The sequence below is a fragment of the Pristiophorus japonicus genome, chromosome 18, assembly GCF_044704955.1.
Source record: "Pristiophorus japonicus isolate sPriJap1 chromosome 18, sPriJap1.hap1, whole genome shotgun sequence".
NCBI lineage: Eukaryota > Metazoa > Chordata > Chondrichthyes > Pristiophoridae > Pristiophorus > Pristiophorus japonicus.
Window position 1 is genome coordinate 88693515 of NC_091994.1, and position 23711 is coordinate 88717225.

General features: G+C 48.1%; 1 protein-coding gene across 3 annotated transcripts in view; it reads right to left on the reverse strand.

Annotated features, from left to right (window-relative positions):
* Window positions 1-1862: 1862 nt before the first annotated feature.
* The window catches only part of epha2b (eph receptor A2 b), a 50949-nt gene continuing 29100 nt past the window's right edge, over window positions 1863-23711 (reverse strand). For 2 of the 3 annotated variants that reach the window (XM_070860283.1, XM_070860285.1), the window contains exons 5-17: window positions 23016-23345; window positions 21530-21654; window positions 17453-17615; window positions 16125-16215; window positions 15501-15559; window positions 14848-14973; window positions 14379-14561; window positions 14177-14238; window positions 12993-13202; window positions 11217-11366; window positions 10033-10226; window positions 7043-7198; window positions 1863-3746 (exon numbers count right to left, since the gene is read on the reverse strand). In XM_070860283.1, the coding sequence (XP_070716384.1) occupies window positions 3638-3746; window positions 7043-7198; window positions 10033-10226; window positions 11217-11366; window positions 12993-13202; window positions 14177-14238; window positions 14379-14561; window positions 14848-14973; window positions 15501-15559; window positions 16125-16215; window positions 17453-17615; window positions 21530-21654; window positions 23016-23345 (1958 nt within the window). In that variant the 3' untranslated portion in view covers window positions 1863-3637. The remainder of the gene's footprint in view (window positions 3747-7042; window positions 7199-10032; window positions 10227-11216; window positions 11367-12992; window positions 13203-14176; window positions 14239-14378; window positions 14562-14847; window positions 14974-15500; window positions 15560-16124; window positions 16216-17452; window positions 17616-21529; window positions 21655-23015; window positions 23346-23711) is intronic. The other variant, XM_070860284.1, reaches the window with a different exon arrangement.

Here is a 23711-nt window from a genome sequence, read left to right on the forward strand (position 1 = left end):
AAATGCAGGGAGCAGCGCCAGCCCTTATACATGGCCTTTTTCGGCCTTTGACACGGTCAACCGTGAGGGCTTATGGAGCGTCCTCCTCCGTTTTGGATGCCCCCGAAAGTTTGTCAACATCCTTCGCCTGCTCCACGACGACATGCGGGCCGTGATCCTTACCAACGGATCCATTACAGACTCATTCCACGGCCGGACCGGGGTCAAACAGGGCTGCGTCATCGCTCCAACCCTCTTCTCAATCTTCCTCGCCACCATGCTCCACCTCACAATCAACAAGCTCCCCACCAGAGTGGAACTAAACTACAGAACCAGTGGGAAGCTGTTTAACCTACGCCGCCTCCAGACCAAGTCCAAGATCACCCAAACCTCTGTCGTTGAACTGCAGTACACAGATGACACCTGCGTCTGTGCACATTCTGAGGCTGAACTCCAGGATATAGTCGATGTATGCATCGAGGCATATGAAAGCATGGGCCTCATGCTTAACATCCGTAAGACAAAGGTCCTCCACCAGCCTGTCCTCGCCGCACAGCACTGCCCCCCAGTCATCAAGCTTCACAGTGCGGCCCTCGACAACGTGGACCACTTCCCATACCTTGGGAGCCTTTTGTCAACAAAGGCAGACATTGATGCAGAGATTCAACATCGCCTCCAGTGCACCATTCAACCGCCTGAAGAAAAGAGTGTTTGAAGACCAGGCCCTCAAACCTACCACCAAGCTCATGTTCTACAGGGCTGTAGTAATACCCGCCCTCCTGTATGGATCAGAGGCATGGACAATGTACAGAAGACACATCAAGTCACTGGAGATATATCACCAACGATGTCTTTGCAAGATCCTGCAAATCCCCTAGGAGGACAGATGCATCAACATCAGTGTCCTCGCTCAGGCAAACGTCCCCAGCATTGAAGCATTAACCACACTCGATCAACTTCGCTGGGCAGGCCACTTAGTTCGCATGCTAGACATGAGACTCCCTAAGCAATTGCTCTATGTGGAGCTCCTTCATGGCAAACGAGCCAAAGGTGGGCAGCAGAAACATTACAAGGACACCCTCAAAGCCTCCCTGGTGAAAAGCGACATCACCACTGACACCTAGGAGACCCTGGCCGAGGTGGAGAAAGTGCATCCGGGAGGACGTTGAGCTCTTCAAATCTTAACACTGCGAGCGTGAAGAGGTCAGGCGCAGGCAGCGGAAGGAGCGTGCGGCAAATCAGTCCCATCCCCCCCCTCCCCCCGACTAATATCTGTCCCACCTGTGACAGATTCTGTGGCTCTCGTGTTGGGACTGTTCAGCCACTTAAGAACTCACTTTAGGAGTGGAAGCAAGTCTTCCTCGATTTCAAGGGACTGCCTATGATGATGATTAATACAGAGCACTGAGGAGTTTCTCACCGTTTGTCTAGCTAGGGTATCGGCTTGTTAATTGGCAAATCCTAGCAACCAGTGACAGGGCTACTTCCACAGGTAGATCACAGCATGCACACACACATACAATAGTTTCATCAGTGACTCCTTGCCTCTCCTCAATTCAAGTCACCGTTGGCACTGAACCCTGGATATTTGAGTGTATGTTCACACACCCAGCCTCAGAGTTTCCTCATCAGCTGGCTGCTTCAGCCTGGTGGAAGGAAGCTTGCGATGTACCAGCCGCCCCAACATCCTTGACATTCATCCCAAGAGTTCGATGCTGCAAAGATTCCACAATGTAAACTTGGCAGAATGTGTGTGCATCTGCAGCAGGCTTTGGGATTCATTTACCATTTCATTGCATCAGTGTAATCTCAAACGACAGCAGAAACCTGCACTGTTCCAAATGTACATTAAAGCGGACAGAAAGAAAAGACAGGAAACTCTATACCAGTACACCAGCTTTTATTATAAAAAAACCCATCCTGGACAGGGAGCCTCTCTGCCTCTCCACAGGCTCCATTCACTGTGGTCTGAATAAATAAATCATTTTCTAAATACAAGCAAATTAAAAGACAATAAAGAGTAAAATCACACACTTGCAGCCGGAGGCAACAAAATTAAATTGAGAGTTAAATAAATAAAGAGTCAGGTAGGAAAGCGCAGAATAAATACAGTTTAAATTAATCATCATATTTTTCCTTCTTTTAATAAAAAAAGCAAAAGTTTCTATCTCAAAACTATTTCTGAAAAGATTTATATACACATACACCGGTCAGATTCCTATAAATGAGGAAATAAAATTCAGGCTGTGCAAATTCACTTTGTGTTTTGTTTTTAATTTAAAAAATAACCCGGATTTGGAAAAAAAACTCACCCCCCCCAATGTTGTGTGCAAAATCCCCCCTTCCCCAGACAACAAGCTGTATTGTCTTTATTGCTATTTTGTTTATGGATCATTACGGAAGTGCGTTACAGTTACACACAGACACTGGGAGAGGGGACCTCTGAAATGGGAATGTTTACAGGAGATCAGGCACTGAATTTCAGTGGAGTTTACCTTTGGGATTTAGCGACATGTACATTGCTTGTATTAACAGTCACTGCACCTCCAGGAGTGGGCAGAGGTAGTCTTTGAACTGGCTGAGTGGCTTGTGACTGCCATCATTTGGACGTGGTAGCAAAACCTGCCCCTCATTATACATATGGATAATGGGCTATAGCGTTCCCACTGGAGCTTAAAACACTAGCCCCATTGTGTGGTCATGTGTTCCAACGGTTTGGTCACACACAAGGACGACCATCATCTTTCATGAGCACCAAGCATATTCCAGCCCAAATCACGGGAGATTGGGTAGAAATCAGTCATTCGGGCCCGATGATCTGGGTCAGCCAACTGAGAAATGATGTGTGCGCCTCAGCCAGTTGTGGCTGCACACACACACTTGTTGCATCATCGAGAGCTTAAAATGGCATTATAAACACGTTTAATGTTCGCAGATATTACATTTATACAGTCGTTGAATTAGTGTTCTACACACCATCTACTAAACGTGGTCTGGTTGAACTCCATCAAGTCTGACAACCTCAATCTGGTGCCTCAAAGCCGAAGAAATAGGAAATGTACAGTTCCAAAAAAACAATGTTTCCTGAGAGAGTCTCAACTTTAATATAAAAGAAACTCTGAAGGTGGCATTGGATAAGGAGACACGCCCCGCGACAGCCCCATTGACGGGGTACTTGGTTCCACTGTTGCTCCTACAGGGATGAAGCCAACAAACCAATCTACAATGTACGGATTAAACTACACACCGCCCAGAATTAGAACTGAATGCTGTTTGGATCCAAATGAACCAGTTCATTCCCTCTTCACACACACACACATACACACAAACACACACACACGCGCATCAGCTCAGTAATTCGATTGGAGCCACTTCAGCTCAAGGGCTTTGGAAAGGCTCCCCCCAATAGAGAGTCGTCTTGGACCCTTGCCAGTGGCAATCCCAAACACTGGATGAGAGGAGTCTTGAAGTCCGGCTGGTTCCTTTTTTTGTTCTCCTCCTCCAGCTTGAAAAAAAGAAACGAGTTTCTCTTCAGCACTAGATCCCTCCAGCACTCTCGAGGATATAATCGTTGGCCCATTCAAGTATTGAAAGTCATTTGGAAAAGATTTTGGGGGGGTTTGACCCCCGGGGGGTGGGGGTGCAGTGCAGGAAGAGTTCACACAGTGTATACACCCATGCTGCTAGCCTGTTCCTGCAGTCCCAGAATGCTGTAAGCAATCCGCTTCTGGTGCCCTGGTAACCGGACTCCGATCTTTTTCACATCCCTGGAGGAGAACAAAAAAAAAGGACAGGGTCAGCAGATGTAAAATGTTCTTCTCGCCAGTGCGGGGATTTACTTTGTGTCACGATTCCCCCCAATGTCAAATGACTTCGCAAACAAAGACCACGAAGATTTTATCTGCTTGGCATTTCTAATAAAATTGTGACCACGCAAATAGCGGCCAGGGATAGTCCTCCTGCATCTGGCAAGGCAGCAACTACACACAAGCCGAGACGTTCGTCTGCAATGTCAGCATCGGAATGCTTAGCGCATCTGGACGGTGAGCCTTTCAACAGAAGTGGTGAACTCAGTTTAAACAAACAGGCAAATGCCTCTGTTCGAATGGCAGATGAAGGAATGTCAAACTGTGGCACTGACACGCCAACAGTCAGGAAATTATCCCCACAGGCAAGCTTTACTCTGTGAGACTGCTTAGCCTCTGCTTAGACTCGTCTTCTGTATAGCTTGGGAAAGAACGGGCCAATTTCCCATCTGCCCAGATGAGGAATGGGCGTAAAGGCATGTGCTACATTGGGGTACTTGGTGCACAACCTCCACTTGTCCTGTGGAGAGATGAACCCGACATTTACACTCAGACATTTCCTGTTCAGTAAGCGAGCATTCTGATCCTGGGGCAAAACCTGTTCAGCAAGGTGATCCCAGCCTGTTTCACTGCTCTGGTTCTGCACTCTTTACGATGAAAGGAAATTCTTCCATTGTTTACAGGGTTTGTTTTAAAGCTGCGCAGTGTGTTTTCTTTTGCTACACCCTGATAGTTAGGTCTCTCGGGGTACCTCCATTTATTTACCCAACACTGAGGAAAACAATGATTTGCTTTGCTCAAATGCATTTACCCCCACCCACAGTCCTCCACCTTCAGTACATTCCTTTGACAGCCGCCAGTGTTGTGATTGCGAGTCCCGTGTACTAATGATAAGTGGCAACACCAAGTTTGTAAAGTGCCTGCTCCCTGTGCGGAGGGGAGCGGGCAGGTCGGAAGGCCTCCTCGTAGAACCACTCCTGGGTCTGGCCAAGGTGGCCATCAGCCAGTCCAGGCAGCGGGCGGTCGAGGGGGTCGTTCAGCCCGACTGCCTGCCTCTCTTCCGCGGTTACATCTGAGCCAGGGTGTCCCCTGGAGATGGAGCACGCGGTGTCCAATGGTATGCTCGCGATCTTCTGTGAGAGGTGGGTGCCGGAGGGACTGGAGTGCATCATCACCCCTGGCAACCAAATTTTAATTTGATGTTTTTTGTCTAAAGTTTAATTTGTTTATTATGCTGATTTTAGTGCCCCCTCCCTTTTTAGCCAGGGGCACTTATATAATGTGTGTTTTAGTACCCTCAAAAAAACCCAAAAAAAAACAAGGGAGCACTTGAAAAGTTTTTGGAGTGTCCCTCATCCTTTAATCAGGGGGCACTTGATTACTGATCACAACTTAAAATAGTTGTAAAGTGCCTGCTTTAATTTTGTTTCCCATTTTTTCTTCAATTGTTTTCTCTCCCACCTTATGAGCACACACATTATTTTGGGGCGTTTTAATTCTGTCTGTCCCAACCACTCCCAGGAGCCCATTATGTGTCTGTCTCAGTCTTGCTATTGCTACAGGTTGAATTAGTTTCATACGAATGAAGGTGAAGCTTGCACACAATGCAATTAAAGAGCAGATTTCCGCTGGTTTAGGACTATGGGTAGGTTTGGCCTCCCTTGGGATGAAATGGCCCCTTTCTCTCAGCTTACAGCAAGAGTGTCAGCTGTGGCCCACTCTCGCCTCGGAGTCAGAAGACCCACTGTAGGGACTTGAGCACAAAAAAAAATCTAAGCTGACACTCCAGTGCAGTGCTGAGGGAGTGCTGCACTGTCGGAGGTGCCCTCTTTCGAATGGGACGTTAAACTGAGGCCCCATCTGCTCTCAGGTGGACGTAAAAGGTCCCATGGCACTATTTCGAAGATGAGCAGGGGAGTTATCCCTGGTGTCCTGGCCAATATTTATCCCTCAATCAACATCACAAAAACAGATTGTCTGATCATTATCGCATTGCTGTTTGTGGGAGCTTGCTGAGCGCACATTGGCTGCCGCGTTTCCCACATTACAAGAGTGACTACACTTCAAAAGTACTTCATTGACTGTAAAGCGCTTTGAGACGTCCGGTGGTCGTGAAAGGCGCTATATAAATCCAAGTCTTTCTTTCTTTACTGCTCCACTGTTCCAGCAAACCAGGCCAAGGCAATGTTGATCACAGTGTGCTGGGCTGGATATGTTTATTTAGTCAAGTGATAGCTCCATGTCAGACAGTGAGAGGTCAGATTGCCCTCAATGGTGCAATGAAAACTATTAATAGTACTTCCTTGAAGTGCCGACATATCCCCAGGAAAGCAGGCATTTTCCCAGCAACTTGAGATACGATTCTTATTAAACATCCGTTCCATGCGGAGGGCTCTAGCTGCAAACTGATGAATAGAATGAGATTAAGAGTTTAGCAGATTTAGATTATATGGGGGATGGGGAATCTACCCCTTAGAAAGAATACCACAGGCACTGGAGTGACTGGTACTCCACTTAATGTCGTACCATCTCCAAGAGCTTTGGACATGACGATCAGGGTTAAGTGAAGATTTAGAAATCAACTCATCAGAGGCAACCTTCAGTTATGTATCAGTTTATATATTAGGTGTCAGCTGTGGCTCAGTGGATAGCACTCTCGCCTCGAAGTAAAAAGGGTGTGGGTTCAAGTCCCGCTCCAGGGACTCGAGCACAAAAATCTAGGCTGACGCTCCAGTGCAGTGGGTGCCGTCTTTCGGATGAGATATTAAACCAAGGCCCCGTCTGCTCTCTCAAGTGGATGAAAAGATCCCATGGCATTATTTCGAAGAGCAGGGGAGTTATCCCCGGTGTCCTGGCCATTATTTATCCCTCAATCAACGTAACAAAAAAAAACCCAGATAATCTGGTCATTATCATATTGCTGTTTGTGGGAGCTTGCTGTGCGCAAGTTGCTGCTGCGTTTCCTACATTACAACAGTGACTACACTCCAAAAATAATTCATTGGCTGTAAAGCACCTTGCGATGTCCGGTGGTCGTGAAAGGCGCTATATAAATCCGAGTCTTTCTTTCAACACAGACTCCAAGTCACTGGGAACAATCACAACTTGATGGAAGCTCCCAACAAAGCCGGAGCGAAACATCAACAGCCTGGAAACTGACACGAGCAGGAAGCATTTGGTCCAGGAGAAGCGCACCTTCCAGGCCGTGCCGTGACCCACAGGGCAGTGGCTGAGCAGCCATTCCTGAATGTACTCACTCTGTGTTTAGCTGAACAATGTGCTCCATGGTACTGTATCCTGCTGCCATAAAATTCTCTAAGTACTGTCCCATCTTAATAGACTCCAACCACTCGGTGACTGTACGAAAGATCATACCATCAGCTCCACTGGTGCTGGGCAGGCGGATGGACACGCTGCAGAGAAACATTAGCTGCGTTAGACCATGGGCAGTTAGTGAATTTAGTTACAATCTTAGGATGCAGTCATGTTACACCAGGGCTAACTCCAGCTATATCCCAAAATGGAAACTTCTGATGCAGGATTGTGGTAAGCGGTGAACATCATTCCCTTCCCTCGAGTGTTAAAGAGGTTACAGGATTGTCTACACAGCTATCTTCGTGGTCTCCCTGGGAAGGCCTGCCAATTTGTGCCATGGTGTGGACAACTGTTCTGTGGACTCCCTTCACCAGAGATGACCCTAATCCATTTCATGGAGAGCCCTTGTAGCTCACAGAGATTTCCAGCTCAATCCAGTGCAGACCAAATCAAGGCTCAAATTTGGAGTGACATGCTTACTTTGATTGAAAATGGTTGCCTATTAATCTTAAATGTGGACACAACAGTGTGTGTTTAAACTGGATTACATCGAGCCTCCTTCTGAACACTTCCCCAACAGCAACAGTTCGGAGTGAATGAGGTGAATAATTACTGAGGAGGGCTGTGTAGACAGGGTGAGTGAATGGGCTGGGTATTTACTGGGGAGGGTTGTATGGGCAGGGCGAGTGAAAATCCACTCTCATATCTTCACCATTTAATCCTGGGCCACAGACATCATTCTTCACAGGCCCCAGGAATTATTGCATCACATGGAGTGTTTGATCAACTCTGTCCCTATAAACCTCCAATCCCATTCCAAACCAGAAATTGACCTGACTTCTTTTTGACTGTTTGAATTAACGCAGCATCAACTGGTTTTACCGAGTCTAGTCTCCTGTGGGTGACAGAGTTTATTCTGTTCCTTAATCTTATTTGGGGCCTGTTAATCTCCACAAAGTTAGTCGGATTCAGTATGGTCCCAAGTTTGGGAGTAAGCGCAACCTAGGGCAGTGAGGGGTTAATTTATCGTAAAATAAGACAGATAGTTCACCGCAGAGACTGAATATAATACACAGATCTACTCAAGTTCACATGTTCACCTTCGGCAAACATAAATCCTTCATTATTTTCTGCCTTGAACCAGTCAGACATGCCTTGATTGCCGGGACCTGATCAAATTGCCCTTAGCCATTGTTCAACTAGGACTTTGTGTGGTTTCTCCATTGTTCATGCACCTGGAGCACTGGAATGTGTGCTTCTGGGACTACAGAGCCATGAAGTACCGAGCTGGATCCCTGCCAGCACAGATTTCATTACCACCACTACGTATGCAGCGCAACAAATCGAGTCCAACAGTTAAGGCCAGATTGGTACCCCAATGTGTGCAGCACCAGTGTGGGCCAGACCAACAACAGAGATTGCTTGGCACCAGCATGGCTGGCTGTATTTGTTCCAACAACTCATGAATACACTGCTCGAGTCTTTGACCGTTCCTCACTCATACGGAGAGGTTACTCAGTCCCGATACGTTCATGTTTTTTGGCAGCAGTGGAGTTGGAAGCAGTAGAGAGTTAACCTTTTGGTTACTTAGTACAACGGTTAGAGAATATTGCTTTCTTGTAAACATAGAACATTTTTTTTAAAAATAAAAATGATCTGGACACTTTGCTCCTTCCATCCAGCACATACAGATAACCCAGACATCACACAGATAGAACACGTCAAACACATACTGCCATCATTCAGATGGGGAACTCAGAGGGATAATGCCATCATTCTCTCTCTCACACATGGCCCAGCATCATACAGGTTGGATAAGCCAGACATCGCACAGGCACAAAATAAACAGGGTGGCTGTGGCGGGGATAGGCCGAGGGTGTGAAGTGGATGAGCTGACTGATCTTGGTGGCCAACAAACAAATCTCATTAAATGTTCCAGGAAATCCCTCGATTAAACCGCTCAGCAAGTTGCTTTACTTGTGATCATAGCAGGCCCTTCAATGTCCCTCAACGCACACAGCGGATAGGGAGCGGGAAACTCCAGGGGGCGGTGCCGTGGAGCCGACCAATCCTCGAGGTATTTTGGACAATTTCCTTCTGATATTGAACCAAGTCGTCAATCAATCAACTGCTGGCGGTTTATCAGGTCAAAAAAGCCTGTTCACCCTCATTTCTCACGGTGCTAATTTGTGCTGGGATGCCCTCCAGTAGCTCACCCATTCTTTACATGAAAGGCTAAAACAGTGTGAGTCAGCGGGCTGTTCAGCCCCAGGTGGGCAGATGAAACGTTTCAAGGACACCCCTCAAAGCCTCCTTGATAAAGTGTAACATCCCCATTGACACCTGGGAATGCCTGGCCCAAGACCGCCCGAAGTGGAGGAAGAGCATCCGGGAGGGCGCTGAGCACCTCGAGTTTTGTCACCGAGAGCATGCAGAAAACAAGCGCAGGCAGCGGAAGGAGCGTGCAGCAAACCAGACTCCCCACCTACCTTTTCCTCCAACCTGTGACAGAGACTGTAATTCCCGTATTGGACTGTACAGTCACCTGAGAACTGACATTTAGAGTGGAAGTAAGTCTTCCTCGATTTCAAGGGACTGCCTATGATGATGATGATGATGATGATGACCACAGTGGGAACATCACAGCCAAGCCCAATCCTATCCACATCCAACATCCACACGTGTACACCTCCCAGCCGGGGTCACTGGACGGTGATCAGGACTGGGAACCCCCGGTTGATTTTTAGGCTTATCCCCCCCCCACCCCCCAACCTCAGCGGCAACGAGACCACCTGCAGTGCCCCATCCAAAACCAACCAACCAGATTTGGGATTGAAGTGGAATGCATTTGAGCACTCAGCGCAAGTCACCAGTTGATTGCCGCTCTTCCGATCAGAATGTGGGGGGCACTTTCATTCCACACAGGACCTACCGTGGATCAAAATCCGCAATGCTTTTCAAGGATTCTGGGCTGCGGATCAATTTGTCGAGGATGTTGACAATGTCACAGAATTTGGGTCGTTTGGTCCGCTCCTGTTGCCAGCACTGCATCATCAGCTGGTAGATGGCCGAGGGGCAGTCCATCGGAGCAGGCAGCCGGAACCCTTCATTAATCGACTTCATCACCTGCAAAAGGATCCAAACATTCAACAACCTGGGAGACAGACACGTACCAACTGTTTGCCACTTGGTCATGCCAGGGGAAATCAAGCATGGCAACGATCGAGAGATCGCATGTCAAGGGAGGTTAGGAACTCTTAATATGTCCCTCAGCCTAACTGCTGGTTATAAGGCTCCTACCTGAAGTAAGGGTAGGCTAGCCCTGAGTAAGCACGGATCCACAGCAAAAGAACACTCCCTAAATTGGCAATCACACTCAGTGAGCTAGGTTGTGTGGGGAATGGAAGATGCCGCACTGGTGCAGTAGGGTGCTTTCAAAGGTTGAGGTCAAGATGTACATCGTTGGGACAGTGCATCTAACCAGTGTAGTAACTTGGTGCCGACACTGGGTGCCCAAAATGGAAAAGGTTCCATTCTCCAGCACCAACACCTCTTGCCTCAATTAGCATAAAATGTTAATTCAGTCCTCCGAGCTTTGAATTACCAAACTCCTCACATGAAAGCAGCCAAGCAACAAGACTGTGTCGCTGAAACCCTCAAAGTTCATTCGACTGGAACCTTGCTGCTATTGTTTACTGTTCCACATCTGCATCTTGTGGTAGTTTGTTAATTCATCGATTCAGAAGTTTGTTTGAAATTGGATAAGATCTAGAAGGCTGCATCCTTCTGCAAATATTGCGGCATTCATTCCTGTGCACTGTCGACTTGCCTCTCGGTCCTCCCCAGCTGCCTTTCGGCCCCTCACTGCTCCAACTGTCCCTCCCTCATTGCCGCATCTACACCCATGGCTTTGGTTATTCCGGTGTTGCCTCTTCGGTTTCTCTGTGCAATCGGTTGCCCCACATTGCCTCGTCTTCATTTTTATGCTCCTCAGCATCCCCTTTTAATTGTTTTCCTGCCCCCCTCTGGTTGCCATGTGCATTCGGTTCCTGCCCCTTCTATTTGGTTAAATCCAGGCACAAGAGTTTGTATTGTTTGCAGAGCTCTGCCTCTTACCTCATGATTGGACATATCCCAGTAAGGTCTCTCTCCATAGGATAGGACTTCCCACACTACAATGCCAAAGCTCCAAACGTCACTTGCGGAGGTAAACTTCCGATAAGCAATTGCCTCCGGAGCGGTCCATCGGATGGGAATCTTCCCTCCCTGAAAGAAATGCACCATCAGCAACTGAGGATTGCACAGTTTCTCCAAAAAGCATTAAAAATAAACAGTCCCAGGAATTCAGAGCTCCCAGCTCAGCCCCGTCTTAATATTGATAGCTTCAGCTTCTTGTAGGACACCTGCAGCCCGACTGCCTGCCTCTCTTCCGTGGGTACATCCGAGCCAGCGGTGTCCACTGGTGCGTTCACGGCCTTCGCGAGAGGTGGGCGCCGGAGGGACTGGAGTGCATCATCACCCTCGGCAACCAAATTTTAATTTGATTTAAGTTTAATGTGTCGGTTTAATGCCCCCCCTTTAATCAGGGGGCACGTGATTATTGTTTCAACTTAAAATAGCTGTAGCACCCCTGCCCACACAGACGGTGCCGCTTCAGGGACATCTCCCACGGCACAGGTTACTTTCAAACTTTCCGCATTGGTCAACCTGCAGCCAGATCCTGGCTGTTCCCTGGGCACAATGTGCCGCAAGGGGACAACTCCCAAACATTTGCCGGTGTGCAATCCGTCACTGCATCGGAACACAGATTTCTGTCAAAATGCAAAGATGCCCCAGAGGAAATGGCAGTCACCATATTCAAGGAGCTTAGAATGGTGGAGTATGTCACCAGGGAAGGACACTGAAGCAAGCCATATAAATGGGTTCGAGCTAGATGCCAGTGATATATAGATTTTTTTATTATTAGTCCTGGGTTGTGGGTGTCGCTGGCAAGGCCGGCATTGATTGCCCATCCCTATTTGCCCTTGAGAAGGTGGTGGTGAGCCGCTTTCTTGAACCGCTGCAGTCCTTTGGCGAGGGTACTCCCACAGTGCTGTTAGCGAGGGAATTCCAGGATTTTGTCCCAGCGCCAATGAAGGAACGGCGATATATCTCCAAATCGGAGGGGAACTTGCAGGTGATGATGAGTGGGTGAAAAACATTGGGCCAAATCACTGCCTCCCCTTTCTAAAAATCCTTACCCATTCATTGTACCCATTCTGCATTTGCGAAAATACAAGAGCAGGTTTATGATAAGGGGGTAGAAAAGGCATTGACAATCAAATGGCAGTGAAGAAAAGGTTTGAAATGATGGGTATGTTATATAGAATAGCAGATATACAGGAATGTAATTTGGAATTGACAGGCTGGAGTTTTGCAGGGATGACTCACACCAGTGGGGCAACAGTGATGGTGAGGATATAGGTTAGTGTCGTGACACAGTGAGGCAACGCCACCCATTCCCTGCCTCATATTTCCCTATTTTGGGAATGAGTTTGTAAGATTGTTAATTCCCCACAATCAATCAAATATTATTCTTTGTAGAGAAGAAATTTTAGTACTCAATTCAGGTTTTACCAAAATCCAGTTCGGGGGCAGCATTCAGACAGTAATTGTATCCAACTCTAATGCAACGGCTCCCACTGAAACTCACTGATTTGGGGTCTATTCAGCAAGTTGCAAGAGATCATTTATATTTCACATCTGGTTAGGTGGCACCACTCACTCCAGAGTTTTATTAAGCACCAAGGGAATTCCGTGATCCCGCTTGGCAAGATGAAAATTCGCAAAGCGGATTCTCCTCCCCTCCCCACCGCCAAAGAAATCCATTCTTTCTACAAAAGATATACTCACACTAGTGGTGTATGTGCCCTCGGTGTCATCTTCCAACACTCGGGAGAGGCCAAAGTCTGACACTTTACACACCAGCTGACTATTCACCAGGATGTTGCGGGCTGCGAGATCCCGGTGCACGTAGTTCATGTCGGAAAGGTACTTCATGCCAGACGAAATTCCGCGCAGCATTCCGACCAGTTGGAGAGAAGAGAAGTCACCGTCGTTACTCTGCAACGGAAGAAGAAATGAATCCCCATTAATCTCTGTAACGAGCACTACCAGATCCATGAAGCCACTCACTCAACATTTCAACAACTGAACACCACCAAGCCATTACAGGAGTGGGCTAATCGAACACAGTCATCATCCTCAGAACCTAAAATGATTTTAGAAAGATGTGGAGGCATCACAGAGCAAAATTATAGATGGCACTGAAAGGCAGCCCCTTTATTTGCCAATGTTCAGTCTCCGGCAGAGTGGTTTTAATAAGCTGCTCGCATCACAATACCCGCAGGGTACCTACAGCAATGGCTCCACTCCTGGAGTTCAAACTGCGATGGTTAAAGGGTCCGTGGACCAGTACTTGTGACCTTTCACTGTTAGGAAGAAGATTCTTTGAACGCATTTTGGATATTGTGGAAAACAAATCCAAGAAAATGATGACAAGGTGTGTACATTCAGTGTGGTGACCATGGGGTTGGAATGTAAGAACATAAGAAATAGGAGCAGGAGAAGGCCATTCGGCCCCTCGAGCCTGCTCGGCCATTTAATAAGATCATAACTGATCTTCTACCTCAACACCACCTTCCTGCACTACCCCCATATCCCTTAATTCCCCAAAATTTATCGACCTCAGTCTTGAATATACTCAACGATTGAGCCTCCACAGTCCTCTGGGGTAAAGAATTCCAAAGATTCACCACCCTCTGAGTGAAGAAATTTCTCCTCATCTCAGTACGAAAATATAAAGACGGACAATTGAGGAAATCTGTGCTGGCTGCATGGGGCGATTCATCTTTTACATTATATCCTCTTACTGGGAAGTGATTAGGAAGTGTCATCTTAAATACAAATCAGGATAAAGGGTCAAATGCACAAGATGCTCCAGAAAATTTCCATTCCACCGCTTAACACTGATTAAATCTGTTTCAGATACTCATTCGAGTAGACTTCAACCAGAGATCTAAAGCGTAGATACTTACCCGGAGGTAGGCATCTAGTGCTCCATTTTCCATATACTCTGTAACAATCATCAGGGGTTTGTCTGTAAGGAAACAGAGGACAGGGTGTAAGACAGGAGCATCTCCAACAGACAGATTCACTCATTCTCTCCCCGGGCCACACCACAGAGGCGTTTACAGACTGATAAATTACCTCTCAGTAAAGTATCTAACAGTTACTCACATTTGGTGACCACCCCCTCCAGGTGAATGACATTGTGATGACTGAACTGTCCCATGATGCTCGCTTCACTCAGAAAATCGATTCTTTGGCTTTCAGTATAGCCGGCTTTCAGTGTTTTAATAGCTACACCAATCTCCTTCCTCCCTTTCTTTAAAATTCCTTTGTAGACCTCACCAAATTCACCTGTTCGGGGACAAAGCAGAGAATTCGTTTCAGGCAGTGATTTGTCGAGGCACCATCAGCCAGAACCGGCAAGATACAAACACCACAGTGAGTACTGGTCGATACCGGTACTGGCAACAGCACAGGCCTGATTCAATACCAGCACTGGCAATACAAGCTCCGCCTAATACTACCCAACACTGAGGGGGCTTTGGAGCATGCCTATGTTTTACTGTCAATGAGTTGCGCAGCTTACAGCTCTACAGTTGGATACTAGAAGTAATTGTCGTGGTAAAGAGTTACGTACCAGCTCCAATTACTTTCTGCTTGGTGATCGCAGATGGATGGATCTCATCGGCAAATTTTAGGACAGCCTGGTTTGGGTCCTCATATGTGTGTGGATCAACATAGGTCTTCAGAGGCTTCAGCTGGTCTGTAGGCACAAAAAATATATTTATTTTATAGGTGTAATCTGCTACACACAGCGGGCAAGGTACTAACATTAACAGTTGCAAACATGTTATTGATTGCCATAAGGCCTACGACAGTGACGAGGTCTACAGATACCCAAATAAAACCACCAGGCCTAGCAGGATGAGGCCCACAGTTACCCAGAGCCAAGAGGCCCAGCAGGGTGGGGCCTATAGGTGCCTAAACAGAGCTCAGTGGCCCAGCAGGATGAGGGAGCCTGTGGGAGCTGTGACTGGCACAATCTTGAAGAACCAGCTTTTTCAGTAAAACACAAGATTTGCAGCAAGCACAAGCAGAAGAGACGGTCGAATACATGAAATTGGGGTAATTAAAAATTAAAAATCTGTATTTTCAAAACTGTTCTAAGTGGTAAAATCAGAAGACGTTACGCAGCTTATAAATAATTTTAAAGAACCTCATCTCGCACTGCCTCCATTCTGGCTCGGTTTAGCCTCTGAAGGCAGGATCTTTTATCTTACTGAGACTTACCAGGGAGTTTGGTAAAATAAATATCCTCGGGTCCCTGACGAGCACGGGAATTGCGTCTCCTGGAAAAAAAAAAGGGTTTTTTAAAAAATAGATCATTCAGGAAAAGTAAAATGACCACATCAGACCAGTCTAATTTTGAAGAAGGGTGGTCGGGAATTTTGATCATCAAAAACCAGAAACTAAAGATCTCGTTTTCAGTTGCTGCATGAAGTGAATGGAAGTGACTGATTTCTTCCATGTGTGACATCTGACCAGTTGTGCGCTTGCATGCTACAATTTTTTAAAAAGATATGCATCACCTCTCCTCTGGTTTTGGATGGCGGGGGTGGGGGGTGGGGGGAATGTCCCTTCTGGGCTAATAACATGACTTGGGAAGATATTGTCCAATGGGTTTGTTCTGCCCTACACCAGATACTCACTGACTTACAATATACCAGGAACCCGGGGCTAAATGCAACATTATTGAAAGGTCTAACACACCATGGTGCATCTGGGCTCAGCCCCTATATGGAGCACAGCACACTAGTATCAATTATAGCTTGCATGGAAACTCAGTGAAAGAAAATCCTACAAAGGGCACTGAAGGGGTTAAATCGATTGCCGCAAGCAAGTTTAAAAACTCACCTCCGCCTAATGTAGAGAAACACAGCCACCAGCAGGATCAGGGCTCCTACAACCCCTCCCACCACTATAAGCGTTGTCCAATTAGAATCTGCTGAAAGAAAGGGAAGAGAATTATTTTCTCATCCTGGATTCCACCCGACGCGTTACCCTGCTGTACGTTTCCATCTTATTTCAGACTCGCACCGTGCAAAATTTTCCCTTTGATTTCCTCCAACTATTTTATTTATGAAAGGAAGGAAGAAAGGCAGGCAGACAAACTTGCATTTATATCGCGCCTTTCAGACATCTCAAAGCGCTTTACAGTCAATTAAGTACGTTGGGAGTGTCGTCATTGTTGTAATGTGGGAAACGCGGCCGCCAATTTGCGCACAGCAAGCTCCCACAAACAACAACGTGATAATATTTTTGTTATGTTGACTGAGGGAAAAATATTGGCCAGAACAACTCCCCTGCTCTTCTTCAAAGTAGTGCCATGGAATTTTTTTAATCCACCTGAGAGCAGATGGGGCTTCGGTTTAACATCACATCCAAAAGCTGGCACCTCCGACAGTGCAGCACTCCACCGGTGTGTCAATCTAGATTTATGTGCTCAAGTCCCTGGAGTGGCACTTGAACCCACAACCTTCTGACTCAGATGGCGAGGGTGCTGCCCACTGAGCCACAGGTGACACAACTGTGAAACTTTCTGGTGAAACTCCTAGGAAATTAACCTACGGATCCATTAAGTGGCTGTTTGTCATGTGCAATGAGAGCCAGCCCAAGCTCTGTTGTAAAGCAGCACTCTCTCTCTGCATCCAGGCAGCTAACCACAGTGACCGTCACACAAAGCACTAACTGCACAGTGGATTCAATAAGCTCACAGATCAAAATGGGGGGGGCACGGGGAACCTTTAAGCTGCTAACCCGACCTCTTGGACAGGACTGCAAGGAGCTGAGCAGTTTTAAAAGCAAAGGAATCACAAAAGGAGAAAAAAATATACCAGTGCCGGAAATTGGATCTGGGAATACAATGCAGATTCCACCACCATTAATTCGCTGTAAAGTGCTTTGAGACGTCCAGTAAGGGAATAAGGGGTTATGGGGAGCGGGCAGGGAAGTGGACCCGAGTCCATGATCGGATCTGCCATGATCGTATTAAATGGCGTATTAAGGGGCCGTATGGCCTACTCCTGCGCCTATTTCTTATGTTCTTATGTTCATCCGAAAGAGTTAATGATTTTGTTTCTGACAAAGGCTCTGCCTCTGGAACTTCTCTTCTCTCGCACGGAGACAGACCTGCTTTGGTGTTCCTTGCATTTTCATTTTGAAAGAAATGGGGATGGCATTACCTTTATCTGGAAGAGTCAGGAACTCGTACGTCTCGCTGTAAAAGCCGGCCCCCTCTGGCGTCAACGCCTGCACACGGAAAACGTATACCGTTCCGGGCAGCAAGTTTGAAACCTTCACGTGGTTAATGTTGGAGCGCAGCACTGTGTAGCTCTGCTGATCCACCTACAGGGAGGACATTGGGTGGGGGGGGGGGGAAAAAACAGATGAAACAGCAGATCCCATCATCAAGGCAACCGAGCTGACCCCAGCCTCTTGGGGGTCAGGAGGGGGCAGTTGCTCTCAACAGAATGTAAAGTGAAAAGAATGAAACCTCTCCTTTTTGTGATTTCTCTTGTTCTGTATTGCAAAGGGATCCTGGTGATTAAGAGGTGCTAATGATCTCTTTGGAGCAATGAATGGCCACCGTCACACAAGGGGAACATGGTTCTCAAGGACTCTCATTAATATGTAAACCTTTAGCTGCGCTGAGAGTCAAGCACATGGAATACATGCATGTTAAACAGGGGAACTACACAGCTTTTGTCATTCACAAAACAACAAAAGGTCTGCATCCTTAAAGCACAAAGCAAAGCTCAAGCTACTTAAATTCGATAGATTTTTAGATATTAAGGGATATGGGGATAGTGCAGGCAAGTGGATTGAGGTCGAAGATCAGCCATGATCTCATTGAATGGCGGAGCAGGCTCAAAGGGCCGAATGGCCTACTCCTGTTTCTTATGTTATTAAATCATCATCAGTTACTCCAGAGGTTGCGAATGTAATGTTGCAATGTGCAGTGCACAGAGATTCTTATTTGTTACGTTTTATTTTACTCTCCCAAGTCAAGTTGGCGACATACTCAGGAATGGGCTCCATGTGGGCCGGCCCCATTCAACCAAGTGGCCATTCTACCGGCATCAATCGAGATAGTGAATATTGCTGGGCCATTTGACTGTGGCATGCATCGCACTCTAACCTTAACATCCAAGCTCATGCATGCTCCAACAAGAGCCACTGGATAGTGATCAGGATTACTGCCGCTTTATCCCCCCACCCCACCACCTTCCCCGTCTCTAGCCCAGGGGCACCACGGGCAGTTTAGCACCTCCAACCGCTGCTCCTGTCGAGACCAACTCATTCAGCACAGATCAGGGACCGAACCTGGAGCTGTTCGGTATTATTTTAAAGAGCTTGATGCTGTCACAGAAGCCACCGACATCCTTGCACTTTCTCAAATGGTTGGGAGTTGCGAGTGTGAGACGCAGAACCTCTCAAAATGGGACATTCCCTTTTCGATCCGGAATGTATTTCACACAAGAAAGTCCCTTTCCACAGGATATGGAAGCGGTGGGGCAGCCAGGAGTTCCACTAATTCCCATTGACAGTCTGTCAGTTTACACTTAACACCTCGAGGGAATTATCTGGGTGTTGCTTACTCATCTCAACGAGGGATTAGTCTGACTAGTTCTCAGATATATGTAACAGTATATGTGTTTCAGGATGTTACACTTATTACAGACAACACAGGCTTGCAGCTGTCGAACACTCTCACTGGCTTGTACGTTTCCTTGATTAAATCGCAGGCTGGTTTCAGAACACTTCGTGTTTAAGTGCATCGACTGAGGTGAAATTCCTTTAGTCAGCTGAATGTTTGATACGCATGAAAAGCATCACTGTGTTTAAATCTAAGTCGGGCTACTGAGGAATCGACACCCAATCTATAGATGTTCAGTTTCCCCAATATAGTGTGCACACTCTCTCCACCACCAGGACACATCGCAATCGCTCCAAGTCCTGAGAGCTTAGGTGCAGGTATAGCATCTGCTTTCATCATGGTGAGAGTACCTACACAGGGCAGCTTGAGTCATGCCAGGTTCCCTGAAGCTCATGTCCCAGACTATGTACCAGACTCACTTATTACCAAGTGTTTAATCCATGCCAGGGGCTTTGGTAAAGAGGTGCGGCTACCACCAGGTTAACTGCCCGTCCAGAAAGCCCTCTGGTCCCTTCAGCAGCTTCACCTTTTGGCACAAATCCACCTCACAGCTTGCTCCTGGATCACACGCATGGGCTGGAGGAAGCCCTTCTGCTGTTTGCCTCGGAGATCGGAACCATAAAGGAGAACGGCTTGGGACTTGTGTCATACACTACAAACAACCTGCCATCCTCAAGAAAGCTGCAAAAGACCAAAGTGCTCTTCACCCTTTCTCAGCGCGATTCTAAAAGGCTCTATCCAGGCATCTACCAGAACCTCAAAATACCGCTATAAAGCAACAATTGGATAAGATGCCCTTTGATTTCCCAATCAATACCTTGGAGGCCCTTTCTTGAACTGTGCAAGGCCATAATACAGAATTTTTAGGACGCCATACACCACTATATCCAACCAACTATCGCACTGTTGAAGATAGTGAGTAGGAAGCACTAAATCCCTGGCTGAATCCGTCAGCAACACAATATCATCTGTGACAAGGAGTGCCGTAATATGTTCCAAAATGTCTGAGGCCCTCCCCAAGACAACAGACTGAGAAACTGAATGGATTGACAGGATCCTCAAACAGCAGTGGCTTATTTGGGTGGGTGCTGTCCTTGGAGCGGTGGCTAGCTGCAACATGTAGGGCCCAAGTTTCCACAAGAAAAAAAACGGGCGCCCCTCCGAGCTGGGCGCCCGTTTTTCGCGCCTAAAAAAATCCTCGGTAGTCTCCACCGACTTACAGGTCCTGTGGCACTCGGCGCAGCCGGCACGAGCTGTGGGGGGGCGGAGCCAGGTCCCTGCGCTGAAAACAGTCGGCACGCAAGTGCAGTAGCTCCAGGCGCCGAACTGTGTGGGAGGGGCCCGAAGCACGCAGCCCCTAGCCCTGGCCCAATGGCCTCACTGGGGCTGCGTGAATGAGGCTCCTCCCACGGCCAGCTCCTGCTCCCCGCCCGACCAGACCCGACACTCGCTCCCCCCCCCCCCGCCGACCAGACCCTACCCGACCCGACACCCGCTCCAGACCAGACACCCGAGACCCGCTCCCCCCCCCCCCACCCGACACCCGCTCTCCCCCCCCCCGTCCCGACCCGACACCCGAGACCCGCTCTCCCCCGCCCCGACAGAGACCCGAGACCCGCTCCCCCCCCCCCACCCGACACCCGCTCTCCCCCCCCCCCCGCCCCGACACCCGAGACCCGCTCTCCCCTGCCCCAACAGAGACCCGAGACCCGCTCTCCCCCCCCCTGCCCCGACCCGAGGCCCGCTCCCTCCCCCTCTCCCACTCTCTCCCCTCCCTCCCCTCTCTCTCTCTCTCTCTCCCTCTCTCCCTCTCTCCCTCCCTCGCTCAGCAGCACGAACAGCTACAGAATTCTCCCTGGCTGAAGCACTTTCACACAGGTAGGAAGATGGTTTATTTAATCTTTTCTTGGCTTATAAATGTTTATTCAGGTTGGATTTATTTGTATAATATTTGTAGAAGTATAAATAAGGATTTATTGTCAAATTTAATGAGTTCCCTTCCCCCCACCTCGTTCTGGGCACCTAATTTGTAACCTGCGCCTGATTTTTTAATGTGTAGAACAGGTTTTTTCAGTTCTACAAAAATCTTCACTGGCTCCATTCTACTTTAGTTTGGAGTACATTTTCACTGTGGAAACTTTCAAATCAGGCGTCAGTGGCCGGACACGCCCCCTTTTGAAGAAAAAATTCTGTTCTAAACTAGAACTGTTCTACCTGACTAGAACTGCAGAAAAAAAAAATGTGGAGAATTGCGATTTCTAAAATAGTCCGTTCTCCACCAGTTGCTCCTAAAAATCAGGCGCGAATCATGTGGAAACTTGGGCCCGTAGTGTGGTAGAGCCACATTTGATGACCAGCGTGCCAGGTTCGATCCCTGGTCTGTGCTCGGTTAGCTGATTGCAGCCAGGATAATGGACATGGCAACTGGCCTCTGTGCTTGGGGCAAGTGGAAGAAAAGTAATCAGGATTCCCATTGCCAATCCCTGCCCAATGGCCGTGTGGGTGGATTATGTGGGGCTTACAACAAACAGCCCGTCAGGGGTCCAAGAAGTAACCGCACCAACTGCACAAAAGTGGGGCAAGTCCACTGCTTTATTCTCACCTTCTTGCTGTACATGACCTCGTAGCTGGAGATGCGTCTCATCTGCCTCTTGGGAACACTCCAGGACAGAGTAAGGCTGGACTTCTCTTGTTTCTCCATTACTATTGAGGTGATTTTAGGAGGTTCTGCGGGAGCAAGAAAGAAGAGGTCATAAATATTGTGTAAGTGTCTCTGTGGATCACAATGGCAGGTTGCCTCAGTACTGGACCCATCAGAAGGGTAATCACCTGATTCAGGCTGAAGGGCGGCAGCCCAGTAGTTTTGAGAAATAAAAACCAAAGTCATTTTGCAACATGAGGTTTGTTCAAAGGTCAGGTGCATGGTGAAGAGACTTGGCTGGATGTGCATGGGATTAAAAATAAATAAATACGCTGCTCCCTGTTTGACTGGGCCAAAGATGGTCAACACACCAGTCAATGTTCCACACCACAGTGAGGAACTACACACTGCCGTACGACAGAATACTCAAACTCCAGCATACACGCTACCTGCAGAGCCAAGAGGCGGCTGTGAAATGCAGTGACTGCTGCCCAATCCAGAGGCCATCCACCCACAACTCGATGTCAAGGACAGTTAGTTATCTTACCTGTTACTCCACAACACTTGGCTTTGACGCTGTCCTGGCCAACATTATTCCGCCATTCACACCCTATCTGGACTCCAACTTTTTCTAACTTCTGCCATTACCATCTCAAGTCGGCCCATCACCCCTTTCGTCTCTCAAATCTCTCCTGTCTTCCACCTCATCACAGGCCTTCCCTTTTGTTCTTTCCTCCCCTCCCCCTTTCAGTGCTTAAAAATGTTAATTTCGATCATTCGCCAGTTCTGATGAAGGGTCGTCAACCCGAAACATTAACTCGGTTTCTCTCTCCACAGATGCTGCCTGACCCGCTGAGGTTTCCAGCATTTTCTGTTTTTTTTATTTCAGATTCCGGCATCGGCAGTATTTTGCTTTTGTATTAGTGCGTTTCTATATTGGAACACATTGAATGCTTGGGCAGTACTAAACCATGCAGTTCAGAGGTCCCTAGTTCAATCCTCAGGTTGTTTCAAGGAAGACAGGGCAGCAGTTTCAGTATGCTAGGTGACCACAGTAGCCCCGGGACTGGAGGAAGTGAAAGAAAGATCCGCCAGTTACCGCTACCGACCGCGATTCAGTGACTCCGGCTGGAGACGCCTGCGTGTATACATCAGATACAATGGGATTGGGCTTGGCTGGGAGTGCTTAATAGGACACCAGGCGTTGTCCAGCTTCCACATGAGGAATGGCCACTTGTGCAAATGGTGCAGGAAATGGTGCCAAGACCTGTGACCAGCACCCTCAGTGGAGATGGGGACAAGATTAGAAAGGGTGGGGTGGGGGTTGGGAAATCAGTATAGTCGATATCCTTAGCAGCAAGTAGCAACACTCTACATTGCTGACTCTAGCTGGCACTCGCTCCCGATTGGAATGCCACCTCACTTTGCTGTTCAGTTTCACACTTACCCGTCTCATTAATGAAGGCAACAGCGCTGGCGACACTGCGCGCAAAGCTCTGGTCGGACACCCCATTCCTCGCTTCAACCTTGAAAGTGTAGTTGGTGTGCGGCTCCAGCTCCATCACGCTCACGGTGGTCTCCATAAACGGGAACTGGCGGGTGAAGTGGACACCGGCCTCACAGGGCTTGCAGCGTCCCGTGTCCCAGGCGCAGCGCTCACACACCACGCTGTAGGTGATGTCGCTGCGGCCCCCAGTATCGCCGGGCGGCCTCCACTTCAACAGGACGGTGGAACCCATGGCAGTGGCGGTAACGGCCTCGGGCACGGAGGGCGGCCCTGCGGATCGAACACAACACCAAACGTTAAATCACCACGACGCTGCCGGGGACGGATTATTGGGCGAGAGAGAAGACCCCCGTGCGCATCCTGCTTGGCCCCAAGCTCACTCCAGGGGGGGGGAGCGTTTCAGACACTCACTGTTCGGCAAATAAGAACATAAGAAATAGGAGCAGGAGTAGGCCATACGGCCCCTCGAGCCTGCTCCGCCATTCAATACGATCATGGCTGATCCGATCATGGACTCAGCTCCACTCCCCTGCCCGCTCCCCATAACCCCTTATCCCCTTATCATTTAAGAAACTGTCTATTTCGGTCTTAAATTTATTCAATGTCCCAGCTTCCACAGCTCTGAGGCAGTGAATT